Source organism: Heteronotia binoei, chromosome 8 (genome assembly GCF_032191835.1).
Source record: "Heteronotia binoei isolate CCM8104 ecotype False Entrance Well chromosome 8, APGP_CSIRO_Hbin_v1, whole genome shotgun sequence".
NCBI classification, from domain to species: domain Eukaryota; kingdom Metazoa; phylum Chordata; class Lepidosauria; order Squamata; family Gekkonidae; genus Heteronotia; species Heteronotia binoei.
Window position 1 is genome coordinate 95,676,943 of NC_083230.1, and position 18,823 is coordinate 95,695,765.

Consider the following 18,823-nt stretch of genomic DNA (forward strand, 5'->3'; position numbering starts at 1 on the left):
GTACATAAGTTGCTTTGTGTGCTGATCAAGAACATGTGAAGGCACAATGGCACAGACTGAGGGCTATGTGTTTGTCTATAAAACTATAGTCTTCCACAGAAAAATAACTATAACTCCTATGAGGCAGTACAGCAATAGAGATCAATCTGGCAAAGAGAGCTGTGTTTCTCAAAAGCTTATGCTACAACAAAATTTGTTAGCCTTAAAGATGCTACTGGACTCTACTATTGTACAATAACAGAGAGACAGCCATGTACAGTGCTCAGTATCAGCCTACTATCTGGAAAGTCTAAGTTCAAAATCCTCAATCAAAGGATAACGTGAAAGAAAAATCAAAGGCAATGTGCTGGGTGAACTTGATCCGGACCCATACTCAGCCTAATCCACTCACTGGCTTGTTGCTATTCCTCATCTAAATAGTTTGCATTGTTTTCTTATTAAGACTGGATCATGAGGGCATGAATACACTGATAAAAGGGAGGCAAATCCAACTGCACCCAGAAGAGTCCTGGCATAACAAGCCTAACAAAGCACAGACACACACAAACTTTCTCTCTGTAGCAGGGCAAAAAGCTTATAACTTGAAAAAACTCCATTGGTCTTAAAGCTGCTTTATATTCCTCCCTGCAATTGAGGGAACTGGGCAAAGTAAGGGGATGAGGAGGGGGAGGAGTCTCAGCCAATGGAAGGACGAAAGGCTTGGTTCAGTAGCTCTGCTGTGCAATTGAGACAGCCTAGTAAAGTAAGCTGAGATGCAAAAGGAAGCAAGAGAGGGAAAAGGAAGCAGACAACAGTGAGCTGCTCACGGGCCTGATAGGAGCTCTATGGGGGCTGGATCCATTCCACGGGCCACATATTTGACACCCCTGTTCTACATGCTTTCTGGATTACACAGTTTTCTCAACGGTGTTTCTCAGAGCTAAGCCCAACTACCTGCTTAAGTGCTCTGAACAGGGTTAAAGTGGTACCCTTGGGCAGACAGTTTAACTGTTGTAGCAAATGCTATTTCAAGACCCCATGGAGTCTGCAAAGCTTGCAAAAGTTCAAAAAGCTTTTGAACAACTGACCAGCCCAACAAGAGGCACAGTGCTTATCCCACCTGCCTTACCTTTATATGCAAAGAGCGCTGGGCGGCATCAGCGGGATGGAGGACCTGCAAGCCACACATGTCACACACATCGCCATGGATATACACGCAGTTTTCTCCATAACGGCATTCTCCTACTGCAGCATAAGGACACAGTTGTTTCTTCATCTCCAGGTTTGCTTGCTGCTTCTCATATTCTTCTTCAATTACCATTCCCTGCAAGGGGACTTCAGTGCAGGACGGAGCAGCTAGGGAAGGGAGAACAAAGATGCACAGTCTATTATTCTTGAATGGCATTTTCCAGCAATGCAACAATCTGTGCAAACCAATATATCTGGCAAAAATAGTTGGTAAAGAATAAAACCTCTCAAAATTTCCCCCCTCCCCCAGATAAAACCGCTGCTATCTGGTAATTATTTGATGACAAACACAAATAAATATTTACTTCAAATCTGTTTTAGTAAAAGCTGATTTTAACTCCAACCCCTGCTGCCACTGTCGTGGTGCAACTTAGCTGAGTAATGCCACCACCAGACTTGGAGAAGGCAGTAGACCTTTTAAGAGAACACGGCCTCTTTAAATGCCTACTTCTCCAAGCCCCACAGCAGCAGCAGTATAGCTTGGAGAAGGCATTTAAAAGAGAATGCGGTCTCATTAAATGGAGGCACCTTCTTTGGGAGCCCACAGAATTGGACCAGGGGTCCAATCTTTTTTAAACTAAAGCGGTTTTTTTGGAGAGAGGCAATGGCAGCTATGTTGCAAATTTGGTGCCTCCATCTCAGAAAAAAACAGCCTAATATTGATTTTTCCAAAAAATCCCTGAATCTGGATATTATACTGATATTAGGAGTATCAGAAAATACTGATTTTCTTGGGTTCAATATACCCGAACCTGAATAATACCGATCACACCCCCCCTCGATGCTGCAAAGACTGGCCAGATGGCTGGGCATGCCCACAGACGAAGAACCTGCTCCTTTTCGCCTCTGAAGAATGTGCGTAAAAGGCAAAGAGAATAGCCTCCATACAATGACATTAGGGTCAGTCATTGACCAAAATAGGTCTTTCTTTTGAGTAAGCATGCACAGGATCAGGCTTCAGTCAAGTGTCCACTTCTCCTGGCAGCTGTTTCTAGCTCTCTCTCCCATCCCCAACCTGATAAAATGAATATTTTCAGCAAGACTCCATTGCCAACAGCACAGTTCAACAGATGCCTGTACCTAGAGGCAGATGGCAACATCAGGTCTTGGCTTCCATGCCCTCTTGTTGGCTCTCCAGAGAAACTGGTTGGCCACTGTGTGAGACAGGATGCTGGACTAGGTGGATCACTGGTCTGATCCAGCAGGTCTCTTCTTATGTTCTTGTGAATATGTATGCATGTGTGTGTATATGTGTGTGTGTATACACACACACACACGTATAAGAACATAAGAGAGGCCATGCTGGATCAGGCCAATGGCCCATCCAGTCCAACACTGTGTCAGACAGTGGCCCAAAAAACCAGGTGCCGTCAGGAGGTCCATCAGTGGAGCCAGGACATTAGAAGCCCTCCCACTGTTTCCTCCCCCCACCCCCACCCAGCACCAAGAATACAGAGCATCACTGCCTCAGACAGAGAGTTCCAACAATAAGCTGTGGCTAGTAGTCACTGATGGACCCCTGCTTCATTTGTTTATATAGTCATTGCTATTTATAAAGCTAAATTTTTTTCAACAAAAAACTCTTCGTTTTTGGTGCCTGTCTTGGGACTGCAAAACAGGAGAGACCGCAAGCACCTGATGGGTCTGAATTACATGGCTGGTGGAATGCATTTGCCTCTGTGAGTCACCAGATAGATGACTCTCCAACATGCCAATTAATCAAGTTGCTTAACTGACAAGCTCTTTCCCAGAAAAGATGTACCCAACCATCCTCAGCCCATGAACTGCCCATGCTGGCACCTGACTCCTCTTGATCACAGCTGGTCAACTTACTGCGGCCACAGTATGGCTGTCCAGGAATAAACTCCACAGCGTTCACCCAGTCTTCTGCAACTGCTCTTGCCACTGCCAGGTCTTTGTCCTCAACTTCAGTCTCACCAGTGCTCGCTTCAAGTGTTCCAGGTGGTGGGGTCACATCTGTGGAAGCTGAAGGGTAAGTTTTTGCAGCTGGACTCACAGTAGTCACTTCTTCCCTTTGCAATGGCTTGGTATGTTCATATCTGAAGGGGAATAAAGTGGAATTTTATTTGTTTTAACCACTGCACAACAACACAATATATTATGCTGTGCCACCTGTGTGAAAGTTCAGTTATAAAGATCCACTGGTGACAGGTACACTGTATTTTTTGTCTATTACTTATATTGGATTAAAAAGGGAGGAAATCCATTAACGAAGGCTGAGCGTATCTGAGCAAGACAAACTTTTGCCAGACTACAAAATCTACAACGCTTACCTGACAAATGCATGGCTTTCTGTCTTAACAAGTATTTTGTCCCTCTTATATCACCATCACATCCTGAATACCTCTCTAAAAATACAGACCACTAATTCCCTTTCTTCTGTTCACACTGAACATCCTTTATTTTAAGCACAACATGCTGATATTTATAATTCAAACTTGCCTGCCAAGTGCTTTATTTAGTTTTCTATGGATGTTGCCTGTTCTGTCCCCAAGGACTAGGGCAGGAGGGGTCTGTGTGTAAAATGAGTTTATTGCATTTTATCTGTACAACACACTTGTAAGGTAGGTTAGTCTTAGATACAGTGATTCATCAAGGCCATCCAGTCAGCATCATGAGCAAGTAGGGCTTTGAACCTTGATCTCCCTGGTCTAAACCCAACAATCCACCTACATAGATTCTCAGATGACTCACTGAAACACATCCACCCACTAAAAGACATTCAGTTCAAGCTGGCAAAGACAAAGTTAAACAAGAGTGGTACCCTGAACATCAACAAAATTAATTCAAACATAATCTTTAAATGGGAATATATTTTGTTAGTCATAAAGTGCCATTGGACCCTGTTTAATTTTGCTGAAACAGACTAACATGGTTACCCAACAGTGGCGGCCACATTAGTCCAGAAAGAAAGTAAAATTGGTACTGGGGTCAAGACTTTTTAGTTTATAGCCTGAAGGCTTTTAAGGCATGCTGACCGTCATGCAGAACAGGAAAGAAAAGCAAAGTCATCTGTGATGAGACTGTTTTGCCCCAGTAACTTTCAAACACGGGAAACACATCACCATGGCATTATGTAAGTTATTCTATGCATATATCACCACTGTATCATGCAGGTTATTGCAGTGTATCATGACAACAGGATTTCCGTTCACACCTATTCTCTCTGTACTGAGAAATTTAAAATTCCTATAAGACATTATATAGGTTCTTTTTCAGAACAAGACCCTGGCTACACTGGCAGAATAGCACACCTACAAGTTACAAATTGTTTTTTGTCCAGAACCATGTTCTATACAACTTCTTGTAGGAGCTTAAACAGTATTGTTCACATCTCTTTATATGGCCCACTCCCTAGCTCAGAATCACTTGTTCAGTATTGCCCTTTTTTCCCCTTAGCCAAGAATAAAATAGCAGTTTTAGCATTTCTGGTTAAAGCCAATGCATCTTAGGGGCTGCACGACTATGAAGCAACTAAGTGTGTTCCTCCTATCCAGTTAATCAGGCAATACAAAGCACTGCTAACATTTCTTCTGTACTTCAAAGGATACAGTTAGGGGAATCTATGTGACTTCCATATTGGAATAACAATTCCAGAGAAGCAGGTATGTTAATCTGTACCAGCAAAAAACTAAAAATAAACAGGAGTCCAGTAGTGAGCTCTGACTCACAAAAGGTGGAAGAAATTTTATTAGCCTTGTTTTACGGTGATGCTGGATTGATATTAAAATATGGTCTAAGCCAGGGGTGTTGAACTCATTTGTTATGAGGGTCAGATCTGACATAAATGAGACCTTGTTGGGCCAGGCCATGTCAGGCCGGGCCATGTGTGTACCTATTTCAAGATTAGGTAGCAGAGATATAAACTCTATAAAGGACACATGCAAACACAATTAAAGATTAAAAAAACCTGAATACATGCTTAAAACGTTAGCATTCAATGGTCTTAAAGGTGCTTTCTTTGTAATTCTTCCATGGGATTCAGAGAACTGGGCAAAGAAAGCTCTGGCTCTTTCCTTCCTTCCCCAGGGGACCAGGAGGGGGAGGAGCCTCAGCCAATGGAAGGAAGAGAGGCTTGGCTCAGTAGCTCTGCTGTGTGATTGAGAAAACCTGGCAAAGCAAGGTATCCCTCCCTCCCTTCTTCCCCAAAGGAAGAGCCTCAGCCAATGGAGAAAATAGAGGCTTTGCTCTGTAGCTCCTGTGCGATTGAGCAAGCCTTGCAAAGCAAGGTGTTATGCAGAAGGAAACAAGAGAGAGGGAGAAGTAAGCAGATGACAGCCAGTTGCTTGGGGGCTGATAGGAGCCCTCCAAGGGCCTGATTCAGCCCCCAGGTCGCATGTTTGACACCCCTGGTCTAAGCTGTATTTGCAAAGACTACATTAGTATTAGTGAATATTTCAGAGAAACTATTCCCCCTTCCTTCACCCATCAATTCCATCTGTGGGTTTAAGGATGCTAATTATTTGGCATACAAAGGCATGGCAAGATGAAGACAAGTAGCATAGGTTAGTGTTTATCATGATGCCAGAAAAAAGTAGTTTGAGGAAGACTGCATCTTCTCTTGGCCCCCCAGGGATGTCGTCTTTCATAAACTAGACCTTTCAAGTTTCAATTATTATTTCACAGTAATTCTAGTTTCCTTCTTTGTCCTGAAGCAGAAAGTTTTCCATAGTGGCACACAGCAAAGTTTCTAGTTTTCATGGCTATACATGCAAGTCTCAATAATTATAGGCCGGATTAATAATAATTTTATCCAACACTTTTTGGCCGCAAAAAGCTTTTACCATTTTGTTCTCAGTTTTATACCACTCTCTGAAAACCGGAGACATTCAATGACACGTGCCTAGAGTTAGCAGCCTCTTCCCAAGCACCACAACAACTTTTAATGCTTGAGTGGTGCAAGGAGGACCAAAACAGGACATCATGAACACAGTTGCTCTTAATCAAGCAATGGTGTAAATTCCACTAAGGAAAAATGGTCCAAGGACAGGACAGCTATTAGTACATCTCACTTGTAGCAGGACTCAATGGTCTACTCCTCCAGAATAGAAGCGGTGGTGCTGTGACTGGTCATGAATGTGGGGAATTAACTCCTTGCTCAGAGCTAAACAGTAGCGTTTCTGTACCTGCAACGATCTCCATAAGCGCAGCATCCTCGCTGAAAATACCTGCACACCATAGCGGACTGACTAGTATAGAGGTCATGGGAGTAACGGCAGTTGTCTCCTTCCTTGCAAACTCCATGCATGAAATACCTGAAAGGCAAAGAGATTCAATGATAGATCAAGCAAAAACATGGAAAGGCTGTAGGGCGTTTGAAGGATTCCACTGAGGGTAATGCAAACAAATTAGTCGAGAGAAATAACCCTATTAGAATACAGGGAAAAATCATTATTCAGCACTCATGGAAAACGATGGTTGCTGATTAATCAAGAGTGCCAGATACCCACACTCTGCCCTATCCTTCCTGAGAGGAATTGAAAGCAACCAAACCGCATTCACTGGAACAGCTCCCATGCCTGGCAGGACCCTTCTTGTCCTCCCTAAGCCACAGAAAGATCCTACGCAGCAGGCAAACCTGGCTCCTGACACCACACGGCAGGGTTAGGGATGAGTGGAGGCATCCTATGATTAAATCAGCTCATAAACCCTGCTGTCAGAAGTCCAGCAATGGCTGCAGGCATCAAGTTTGCCTGCAGGAGAGATGGGTGTGGGACCTGCATGCCCACAAAGATGCAGCGGTATGGCGGCTGAAAAAGAAGAGCACGTCTGCTGGGCCATGCTTGTTAGCTGAGTGTCCTGGATAATCACATCCCAGACAATGAAGCTTTTTACTGTACTAGAATTAATGAGAAACCTCTTTGCCATGCACACTTGGTCAAAAATACAGTTAACATTCACTGGGACCAAGAAACAAATGGCCCCGTTTAGGTGACATTTCTCTTCTCCATTCCAAACACGGCAATTAGGTACTCAGATCACCAGTTGCCTCAAACAAGGGGACATGATATGAGCCACCAGCTAATCAGTGTTCTTTGTTTATGCAGCTCAAAGGTGTCTGAAACTAGGGGCTTGGAGTATATCAGGAAAGGGACAGAGATCGGAAGCTGCCTTCAAGTGTGCAGGGAGGAGATCACCCATTCACCAACACTGACCGCCTCCTTTGAGTGAGATCACAGAGCTCAATAGGGTGCTTGAAACTTAAACAGCTCCCTCTAGTGAAATGCTAAGGTTAGATACATGGTTCTCACCACCACTGAACTACAGAAAAAATGCTGATACTACTAAGAGAGGGAGGAGAAGGAGTTGGTTTTACACTCCATCCTTCACTACTCGAAGGAGTCATGGAGTGGTTTATAACCACCTCCCCTTCCCTCTCCACAACAGATACCCTGTGAGGCAGGTGGGGCTGAGAGGGCTCTGAGATAGTTATGACTGATCCAATGTCATCCAGCTGGCTTTTATGCAGAGGAGCAGGGAATCAAACTGGCTCTCCAGATAAGAGTCCGCCACTCTTAACCACTACGCCAAACTGGCTCTCACAAGTAGGTGAAGGGGCTGTGGAGGAGACAGACTTCAGGCGTAAGCTTCCCAGGATTTCAGTGTAATGTAAACACAGACACAACAGATCAACATGAGAAGCCTGCAGGCATGGATACAAAAAGTCAACCAGTTGAGAGAGCTGACTAGGATATGGAAGAGAAGGGTTCAAATCCCCATTTATTAGCAAGTATGTCTATGTAGGTCACAGAGCTTTTAGGCAGGACAAAATTCTATATATCAAATACACAATTTGGAAAGATATAAAAACCAAGCTAAACAATTGATAGCAAATCCATTGACCAAATCAAATGATAACTAGGAATTCATATCAAGAAAAAATAAAGCAGAACAGAACAAACCAAAGGAATTATATTCCAGAATGGTAATCAACCTGTATTTTAAGCATTTCCATGTCAGAAACATATTTGGCAGTTGCTAGTGTAGCATCTCTGTCATTGCCAGAGAGAAGGGCTAAGGAGACAATAATCATTGGAGGGCCTTAAAAAAGACATTAAACAATGGAAAACCAATAATACCCTCAACTCCATATAAAGCCTATAAGAAAGAAGAACATTTTCAGAAGTCAGGGATCTGGAAATACACATGGACAAAAAGTCCTCTCGCAAGAAATGTTGGAAAATCTTCCCCAAAGTTCTGTAATCAGTAATGCACTAAATCTAGCCAGAAAAAGTAACAATAATAAACCCTGAAGTAAAAATACCTATGGCAGACAAATGGGCCCAAAGGTAAAAAGCCCAAAGGAAAAGGTGAGCAGATGTGCTTAGCATCAAGTATGAAGAGGTCTGACCGAGCTTTAATCTCAAGGGTGCTTCTTGATGCAGCAAAAGCTCCACTGAGTCCCAGGGAAAATTACAGAGGGGTAGAGAATCCCAAAGCCATTATTTCTGTAAATATATATTGGCTCCAGTTACTCATAAAGGAGTCACATTTAAGGCATTCAAGTAAAAGACAGCTTGAAATAAGTGTTCATTTTATAGCAGCAGTCCTAGCTGAGGTAATTAATGATTTTATGCTGGCTTGGAATTAAAGCGCTGAAGAAGATACACAACAAGGTAACTCCCAAAACTGCATGCAGAAATGGATACAGTGGTGTCAACAGCATGACATCCAAGTGATTTCCACCTCAGGGCTATGAGCTTGTATCCATAGAAGGGCTACCCATATAGCAGCTGAGACAAAATCTTTATCTTCAACACCTGAAGTTCCTGTGAAATAGACTGCCCACCATGGGTCGCATAAGAACTCTAGACAGCAGTGAATGTGGCATTGAGAGAGAAGCTGACTTATGAGTAAAATTCCACCTAAAAGTTTTTTTCACTGTTCTGTACAGTCAACAACAGGTGTCAGCCGCCACCCCTCCCACACACAGATTGTTACTCCACCAAGGTCGTTTCATGAAGTCCACTAATTAGTTCACTAGTTTCAGCTGGAAGAAGCTGGGTGGGCGGGGGTGGGGGATGTGCTCATCTTCCTTGGACCCAGCATGATGACTGGCTGAAGGAAGTCAGGAGGTGCATGGCTCATGTTTGCTGTAAAATGTAGTCTATTCTACCAGACCACATCCCATCTCATCTATTCCCCTGTCCCTTTTCCATTCTCAGTACCTGAAGAAGAGTTGTTTTTTCTACCCTGCTTTTCTGTACCTTAAGGAGTCTCAAAGTGGCTTACAATTGCCTTTCCCACAACAGGCACCTTGTGAGGTAGCTGGGGCTGAGAGAGCTCTGAGAGAACTGTGACTGACCCAAGGTCACACCAACAGGCTTCCTGTGGAGGAGAGGGAAATGAAACCCAGTTCTCCACATTAGAATCTGCCACTCTTAACTGCTACACCATGCTGGCTTTTGCTATATGCTACATCAATAATGGATTTTGCTGCTTGTTTTGGACCAAATTTGCTAGATCTTTAAGAAGTTAAGATCTGTGCTGCAGAACCCTTACTCACTAAATTAATTTAGGAAAGCTAGTTTTATTATTTCCTATGTGCTGAACTATCCACTGGAAGTGGAACTATATTGCTTTCAAAATCTTTTTATTTTATTTTCCAATAAAGCCTTATTTTGCTTCATGGTGCATTGCTTTGAGTTTCCTAGTCCAAACTGAGGTGAAACTTGGTCAAATTATCACTGTTGAGCCACACCCCAGGGTCTCAGGTTGCAGACCAAGACTTGAGACATGGTTCTAATAGAATCTGGAACATCACAGAGATTCCAGGAGACAGAAGAATGAAACAGAAGGCCCGTGATAAATAAATGTATGAACCTGTTCAAGACAGAGGTTATTTAAAGGTCAGGATTGCAGCTGCTAATGCTCTGACTTGACAAAACCCATAATTTTTAAACAGTTACGGTAATCTGCAGCAGTCCTGAAGTCAATAAGAAATCACCAAAATGCAATGATGTTCACTGACTGGTCTTGAGCAAGTCAGTCACATGGCCTACACCTTACAGGGCCACTGTCAGGATTAAACAGGTGAGGAAGAACCATATTTGCCATGAGCTTCCTGGAAGAAGAATGGGAGAAAATGTACCGGTCAGAAAGATGGATGCCTGTCTTCAAGGTGCACAGAGTTCACACTTGTTGACACCCTCAAAAGAAAAAACTGAGGACCAAACCAAATGCGACCAGGGCATATGGCATTTTCCTGACCTCAATTACAGAGCTACTATTTGCTCTCTTGCAAATGGGTATCTATATGTTCACCCCAGAGTGGAAACAGTGACTATGAGGCCATTTTGAGTCAGGAAAAACACACAAGGGGGAGGCAAGGCTTTAATACACACCACACCCTGCAAAACCATGATCCTGATCAGAACTGGGCGTGAGATTTGCCTGCTCTTTAAAGAGAAAGAAAAGAACTCTGGGAACTCTATTCATCAAATTCCCAGAGTTCGGTGGGGCCCCTTGTGACACCAATTACAGTAACACACTAAACAAATCACAGTATAAAGATGCCACTCCAAAGGACAAATATTTATACCTTGGATAGACAACCACTGTCTTTCAGCCTAAGCAGTTAATTCTATTTCCTTCTAGGAACGGGAGTGTGTGTGTTTCTATGCAACGGGCAACCATGCCAAGAAACCCATGTTACACAGAATTGTTTGCATGTATTCATCAGGATACCGCACTAACTGAAGAGATTCATCTCTGAAAACTGACACTCAGAGCCATTTCTCTGTCCTCTCTTAACAAAATCATTCATCGCTGCCCCAACTTTCAGTCATGCTATGCTTCAAATATAATAAATGACAAAATGATGTTAATCCTAGTTCACATAATGTACATACAACTTAAATATCTGAAATTTATTTGCAACTGTATCCCAGTTGCTGAAATATTTAAAGGTTCAAGATTAAGCAGCATGGTGAGAGGTTTTGCAGATGTCCCTGATTGTTGAAATTTAGTTCTTTGGGGTCTTCCTTTCAGCATTCATATTAATCCAAAAGAAAAATGTACTAAAATGACACTATTAATAAATACAATGTTTATGTGTGCAATGATGTTGTGGGGAAAAGCACAAAAACACATTCATGCCTAAAAACTGGGTATCTTTGCAATGTACCCTTTTTTACTGGTAAGCTTTATATGTTTCTTTCTCTACAGATTCTCAGTACATGCATTTATTTCCATGTCTCTATAATGCCAAGGAGTGGGATGGATCCCACGGAGGCTTTCTATGGATGGAAGAGAGAGATACGATTTTTACTGATTTCTGCAGCAGATCACTGACTCCCCCCGTCCCTTAAGTGTTCCTGGGGGTTTCAAGGAGCAGAATTTCAGGCAGCTGGGCTGTAGTGGGGGAGGGGGGGTCAAAGAAGCTGGGGGCCTGCGGAAGGAAATCTGTGCGATCCAACCCACTACATTTGCATTACTGCTCTATGGAAACTAATGGTTGGGCTCCTAGCACCGTGGAAAACACAAACACCAAAATGGTAATTCCACATTAACTACTAATTGAATTAGCTCTAGAGAGTAGCCATGTTGGCCTACAGCAGAACAGCTATAATCAAGTCCAGTTGTACCTTACAGACTACCAAGATTTTGGAGTATAAGATTTTGAAAATCTGATAAAGAGGACTTTAAATCCTCGAAGCATAATATCTCAAGAATCTTCTTGGTCTCTAAGGTGCTACTGAATTCAGTTCAAGTTGACCTACTGATTTAGTTAGAGCTAAAGTTCCCATGAAATAGCTAAATACCGCAAGAGAGACAATGGTCAAAAGTCAGTGGAAACAAGTCTAAAACAGAAAAAAAATTATTCAAGATTATGCCTTTTATGTAAGAAGTAGTGTATCTACACATTTCAGAAGCATCTATATTACAATACATGGAAATAAGGCCTACACAAACACAAAAAAGACAAACAGTTAAGAGCAGAATAAGTAACACATCAACGAAAGCAAAAACAATTTTTCTAAGATGAAACAGGATATGAAATTCCACCTTAATTTTTAAAAAAATCAGAAATCCCTCCCATTGATTAAATAACTATAAATCGTTATAATAAACTAATATCTAAGCAATATAAAGAGGCTCTGTTTATAGACTAATTATATCTTAGCAACAAAGCATTTTACCCTCGCTAGAATCTGAACACTTATTTTGAACAGTTCCAATAAAATGAAACAAGATTTACTGATACAGGTAAGTGTCTTTCAGGGATGGCTGAAGATTCTGAACACTTTATTTGATAGAGCTGATCTTATTCCTGATTACCAATTAACTGAAATTGAATTATTTTAAGAGACAAAACAACCTGGGGACTAAACTATTAGCAGATTAGGTAAATACTCGAATCCCACACATGCAGAGCTGCTCTTGATAAAGTTTACTGCAACAACAGGATTTTCAAAAAGCACTAGCTAATTTAACTCTTGGTCCTCCAACAGCAGAAAGTCTTACACAATATAAGAATTTACTTAAGAGGCAGAGAGGAAGCACAACACGAGGCAGGGTAAAAACAAGAGAAACATCTAGTATGTCCCGAACAGTAAACAGAATGCATTACATATTTCCCAGAGTTCTTACAGACAACAAATCCTGAGCTGATTTATTTTATTTATATCCTGCCTTACCCCAAAGATGGACTCAGAGCAGCTTACAACATGAAACAGCCAAACAATAAAAATGATAAAACAGTAACTAGCAGGAACAAATAATAGGAAAAACCAGTGCTCCATGTCAGACACAAATAGACACTCCAAGAACTCCATTGCCCAATAATATCCAAAATCAGCAGGGACACTAGGAAAGGGGCTCTGGACAGGGGCCAGAATTTAATCTGGATCCAGATTAAATTTTCTAATGACAGAATGGAACCTTCCTACTTCTCCACCTCCTGCTGCAGCCCCTGATCTCTAAAAATATGGCTCCTAGATTATAGTTAACCCTGAAGAATAGCCATTTGTCCTTTCTGTTAACCATAGGGAACGGTCTGGAGTAAAAAGAAGGGACAAATCTGTAGAAACTGCCAATTTAGTCTGGATCCAACCCCTCAAGTCAGTATTTACATTAATAAAACTGCTCTCACATGCAGTCAGCCCTCCAGTAACAGCAACACACCTAGATGTATGCTGGAATAAAAGCAAACAATGTTTATAGTATCTCCAAACCCTGAAGTAATTCCATGTAATATGAGCCTGGCACCAGTGATGTTGTTTTTCGGGAAAATTTGAACTGGATTTTATTTACATATATTTCATGGGAAATTGTCCACGATGAAATATAGCACTGAAAAATTTTCCACCTCACATCACGACCTGGCACCCATCGATCTCACGTGCAAAGAAGAACAGACAATGCAAACTGGTCAACGATATGACAGTCAAATATAGACCTGGGCGCCAACTCTACTCTGCTGGTCAAGATCTACTTAATATTGCCAATCCATAGGCAGGCAGCTTTTCTATAATAATAAGTTTTTAAGTTTTAAGTTTCTGCCTATTTTGGAACTTATTCAGCAGTGGCTCCTACTCTGTGAAATGGCCCTTCCAAACATTTTATGAAGACCGCCATGTTGTCATCATTTCAGAAGCAATGCTAGGCTGAGTTATTCCGAGTGCACAATACATGAAGCTTCCTTATACCCAGTGTTCCCTCTAAGCTGAGTTAGTGTGAGCTAGCTCACAGATTTTTAGCCTCCAGCTCACACATTTTTGTCTTAGCTCAGGGAAATTGACCCCAGAGCACAATAATTTTTGCAGTAGCTCACAACTTTAATGCAGTAGCTTACAAAGTAGAATTTTTGCTCACAAGACTCTGCAGCTTAGAGGGAACACTGCTTATACCCATCCAGTCTAACAAGGTTGGCATTGTAGTCTCCAACTGGCAGCGACTCTCCAGAATGACGTGTGGAGAACGTGTCAATGGTGAATGATATGTGGCTATCTTGATATTGGGTTTTAGTTATTATTCTGTATGAGTTTTGTTACCTGTCTTGAGTTCTCTTGAGAAAGGTAGGCCAGACTGCCTTAAATAAATAAATACCAAACTCTTATTGTATTCAATACAGATGGCTAAACCAGGTGCCAGTTCGAGCCATTCCAATTCAGCAATAACCCTGGCAAACTCATAATACAGACCAGTCTGAAAATTTCAGAGTCAGGAAGATCTCCAGCCTAAGGCTGCATACCATCATTAAGCCATATTTAAGCATATTTGTTTAGCCCATTCAGTTCACTTTTCTAAAGCTGCAATTTAAAATACATCAATAATGCATATTCCAACAGCAATTTGTTTCTAGAACAAGATTTGAAGAGTCTACACAAAATAAATTAGCTTCTGCTGCACCTATATCTCTTAATTAGTTGATACATTTTAGTTATCCTGGCAATCACTCATCATTTCACTCTTCGGGATAAGAAGAGAAGTGAGAAAACATCCCTTTCCACAAAAGAACGACTGCATAGATCTGTACCCTGTTTGCTCTACAACAAATAACTATGTTATGTTGGGTTAGTGCTTAGGACTCATGTATTGTGACTTCACAGCTGTTATCTGTAATTTATTTATTCTTGGTAGGCACTTCAGTTCAGACTATTAATGGTTTACAAGCCTCGGGCAACCATTAGAGGAAGATTCCTGAGGATTCAACAGGTGAAGAGATGGCCATTCCATTGTTTAGTAGCTATTAACTCGGTAGGATGCAGACACTAAAATAAATCTGTTTTGTCCTACACTTTGGTGTTTGCACAATGAAAGCAGCCAGGGCCAATGAAGTGGACGGGCACAGGCTTGGAAGCAGATACCTCTAGGAAGCAACTGCAAACTACATCTCTGGATCAGAGACCATCAAAACCTTCCTGTATTTGTGCTTACAGGTAAACTTGGACATGAGAGACATCAGAGCATACAATCTATTATTTATTAGGTAGGTGAAACAGGATTGTCTCTGAAGTCCAACAGCAGGTTAGAAGGCTCACTAGAAGGATGCCAGTATAATGAGTTCTGAACCTCAACATTCCTGCTTAGAGTAAATCCAACCTGCAACCTCTTTACCTGGAAATTTTACAGCAAGCCTTTGTCATGAAAGGGCCCAAGCACCCTTAATTAGCACTGCCAATTTTTCATTAAAAATAACTAGATATTTTTATTCTCCTTCACTAAGATAGTCTAGTTTTACCTCTTTCAGCTTTGAATAGGAAAGTAACATAAAAGACAAATAATTTAGTTTCATTGGTAGTTTACAAGCAGGTGCCTTGTCATCCAACTCTTAATATTTGATGAAAGCTCCTAGGAACTGGATATTATTTTCCAGCTGCTAACAACACTGAAAGGGTAGGTGTTATTCTTCTGCACATCCCTTTTTCTTTGATTAAGAGTGATACATTCGCAGCATCCATGCTTTCTTATAGAAAATCAGGTAAAACGTGAAATCTTTGTTCTGCAATACAGGATGACAATATTGACTAATACAGTAAGAATTTGAGATACTGTCAACTATTCAATTTTGAAGATATATGAGTAGCAAAATAATTTTCTTTTTGCAATACTGGTTGACCAACAAAAATAAAGGAAGTGAAGTATTATATGCTATTCAGCACACATACAACTATCATCATGCCATGCATGTGTGTTAAGTGCCATCAATTCACTTCTGAATTATGGTGACCATATGAATTAATGACCTCCAAAATGCCCTGTCATTAACAGCCTTGCAGAGAGCTGTGTCGTCCTTTATTGAGTCAATCTCATCATGATGCCAATACTAAAGTTAGTTTTGTAAAAATATGGAAAATGAACATACATTTCTGAATGTATTCTATGACATCTTGCTTTGATATCTTTTTTCTCTTTTATAAGAGGAACAGGACAGTAGTCTATACCATTGTGTGTTGTATGCATTATGTTATATGTGTTATCCTTATCTTACTGCACTTTTCTACTTTTTAAACTCCGTTTCTTGCACAGCTTGACACATCATGTCAGATATCCCCCCCCCCCGTTTCTACATTTTTGTAATCCTACTCCTATTGCATTGTTTATTAAATCCTGTTACTAACCAACTTCATTGTTTTACACCATGTAATTCGCCTTGAGTCTCAGTGCAAAAGGCTGACTATGAAGTAAATAAGATGGTTGCTATGTCACGTAATCCTTTGGCATGATTATTCAGCCTGTAAACATAATCCAACAGAAAACCAATTTCAAAGCATAATTACAAAAAAACCTTTGAAAAGATTACCTCTAATTTCAATAGTTACACAACAGGGACATAAACAAATTAATCAGGAAGTGCCCCCTATGCACTTTCAGCTCCCCCAAACACCCTACAAAACTGAAGTTCATTCCTTCCTGGACTACCTACTCCTCCCTGTCACTCTTCTGACCTTTTGAGTTACAGATTACAGTTCTTAAACTTCTTCAGACTTCCTAATTTGGGGAAACAATTGCAAAAAAAACTCAAGATTGCCCAAACATAAAAAACATTTAAAAGATAGATAACCAGTTAGTTCTAAGGTTTCCCATTATCATATGAAAACCCTAACAACAAAGCAGGAAGAAAAGAACAAGATTATACAGGCCAACACTTGATCCAAAGGTCTCCTGAGGACAGAAACCAGAAAATACTTCAAAGATGTTTTCATTCATTGTCATGAGTAGGAAGCAAAAGATGAGTTACCCAACATCTGCTTATTGTGGAAGAGTGGTTAGTGCGTCATAATATGATCTGGCAGACCCACATTCAAATCTTCACATGGAAACTCAATGGGTGATTTTGGGCCAATCAAACACTCTCAGCTTAAACTATCTTGCAGGGTTATTGTGAGGCTAAAATGGAGAGGAAGAGATGGATGTGAGCAGTACTGGGTCTTCACTGGAGAGAATCATGAGATAGAAATGAAATAAATCACACTACTAAAATGTAATTTATTTGGATAGTACAAGCACATGCTGTAAGGGAGGGAGTGGAGGAATTCATGTCTCTTGAAACAACTCTTCATTATTCTTTTGGGAGAGCTAACTCAGGCTTCATAAACTCACAAAATAGGACAAGACTTTCAAGAAGTGAGCATTGTACCTATGTATAGTTCCAACCCATTGTGATGCCATATGCTACTCTTCTTAAATCTTGCTTCAGCTTGTTACTGAATAGTAGCAAAAGAAGACAAATATACCATGTACAAACCAGATTAGACCGAGTAGCTAACTGCATGGTACACAGGGAGTGGGAGTCGTATTTTATTTTTCAGCTCCTCCCTGGCCAACTGAACTGAGTACTGGTGGTTGTTGAAGTTTCGTATCCTACATTTTCCCTAACATGACTGATTTGCAGCAAAACAGCCCCAACAACTGTGAATAAACAGACTGTATTTACATATTCGGGGCAGAAGATGTTCCATGAAAAAAGTGCTCCATTGGAAAATTGTCCACCACACATCACTGACCACAACAAGTACCATTCATAAAATCTAAACCAATTCTGTTTCTGGTGGATATTAATCCAAAATACTTAAACAAGGACCTCACAAATTTTCTTCAACTCTTCTCAAAGCTACAATGCATTTTTAAAAAGACATACATACTTTCTATCTAATCACTGGTAGCTGAAAAGCCATAAATGTACTACAGAAAAAACAATTCTTCCAACCAAGCACTGTTCCCAATTGTTTGATATAAGATTAACATATCTGAGCATTCTTAATCTCTGTTCATTAACTCTTATTTCAGGCACACCTATATGACATAATAATGGTAGCAAAAAGGGCGAATATATCATGTATGTACAAGCCAGACTAGACCCAGTAGTTATCTGCATAGTACACAGGGAACGGGAGTCATTTTTTTCTCCTGTTCATCCTTGGCCAACTGAACTGAATACTGGTGGTTGCCAATATTTCGTATTCTACATTTAACATACCTGACCATCCTTAATCTCTGTTCATTAACTGTTCATTAACTCTGTCAGGCACAACTGCATTACATAATATTTTTATTCAGAAATATCAATGTATTTTACAAATCTACATGAACCTTTTGATGACAAGGCAGTACGGGCTTTTGTTGTTGTTGGTAATAGGCTAACAAATTTTCTTTTTGGACAACCCTAAGAACTAGTCTGTGTGTTTAAGGATTCTTACTACTATAAAACTATTTTTCTTTAGCTTTCTAAAAGTGGCAGATGCTTTACTCACTGCTAGTATAGATACAATCAATTTAAAGTTTAAAGAACAGAAGAACTGATATTAAGAAAGCATTTACCACTGCCTATTAATAATTAAAACAGCAGTGGTTGCAAGTGGGCCCGACCCCAATGAGTCCTCCCTCGAAGACCTGCCCTGCCCACAGGCTTTTACTGACAGAAATTCAGGTTTCAACAGTCAGCACTGCCCATGATTGCCTGGTGACACCCACGGAAAGCATTTGTTTCTAAAAACTACAGCTACTGATTGCATTATTTTGGGAGGTTCACACTCCTTTCTTTTTGTTTTTAGATTTCAGGGTTGGGTGTTTTGTTTTTGGGGGGAGGGGTTGCAAACCAGGGACTTTTTCAGGTTTACATAAAGGTCTG

The 18,823-nt window shown here is 40.9% G+C and overlaps 2 protein-coding genes across 2 annotated transcripts in view; both read right to left on the reverse strand.

The window, feature by feature from the left end:
• DENND2A (DENN domain containing 2A) overlaps positions 1 to 18,823 on the reverse strand; it is a 367,380-nt gene that overhangs the window by 233,295 nt on the left and 115,262 nt on the right. The gene's annotated exons all lie outside the window — the stretch shown is intronic.
• The window catches only part of MKRN1 (makorin ring finger protein 1), a 28,550-nt gene that overhangs the window by 7,497 nt on the left and 2,230 nt on the right, over positions 1 to 18,823 (reverse strand). The window contains exons 2-4 of the mRNA XM_060245662.1: positions 6,375 to 6,503; positions 3,061 to 3,287; positions 1,109 to 1,335 (exon numbers count right to left, since the gene is read on the reverse strand). Of these exons, the coding sequence (XP_060101645.1) occupies positions 1,109 to 1,335; positions 3,061 to 3,287; positions 6,375 to 6,503 (583 nt within the window). The remainder of the gene's footprint in view (positions 1 to 1,108; positions 1,336 to 3,060; positions 3,288 to 6,374; positions 6,504 to 18,823) is intronic.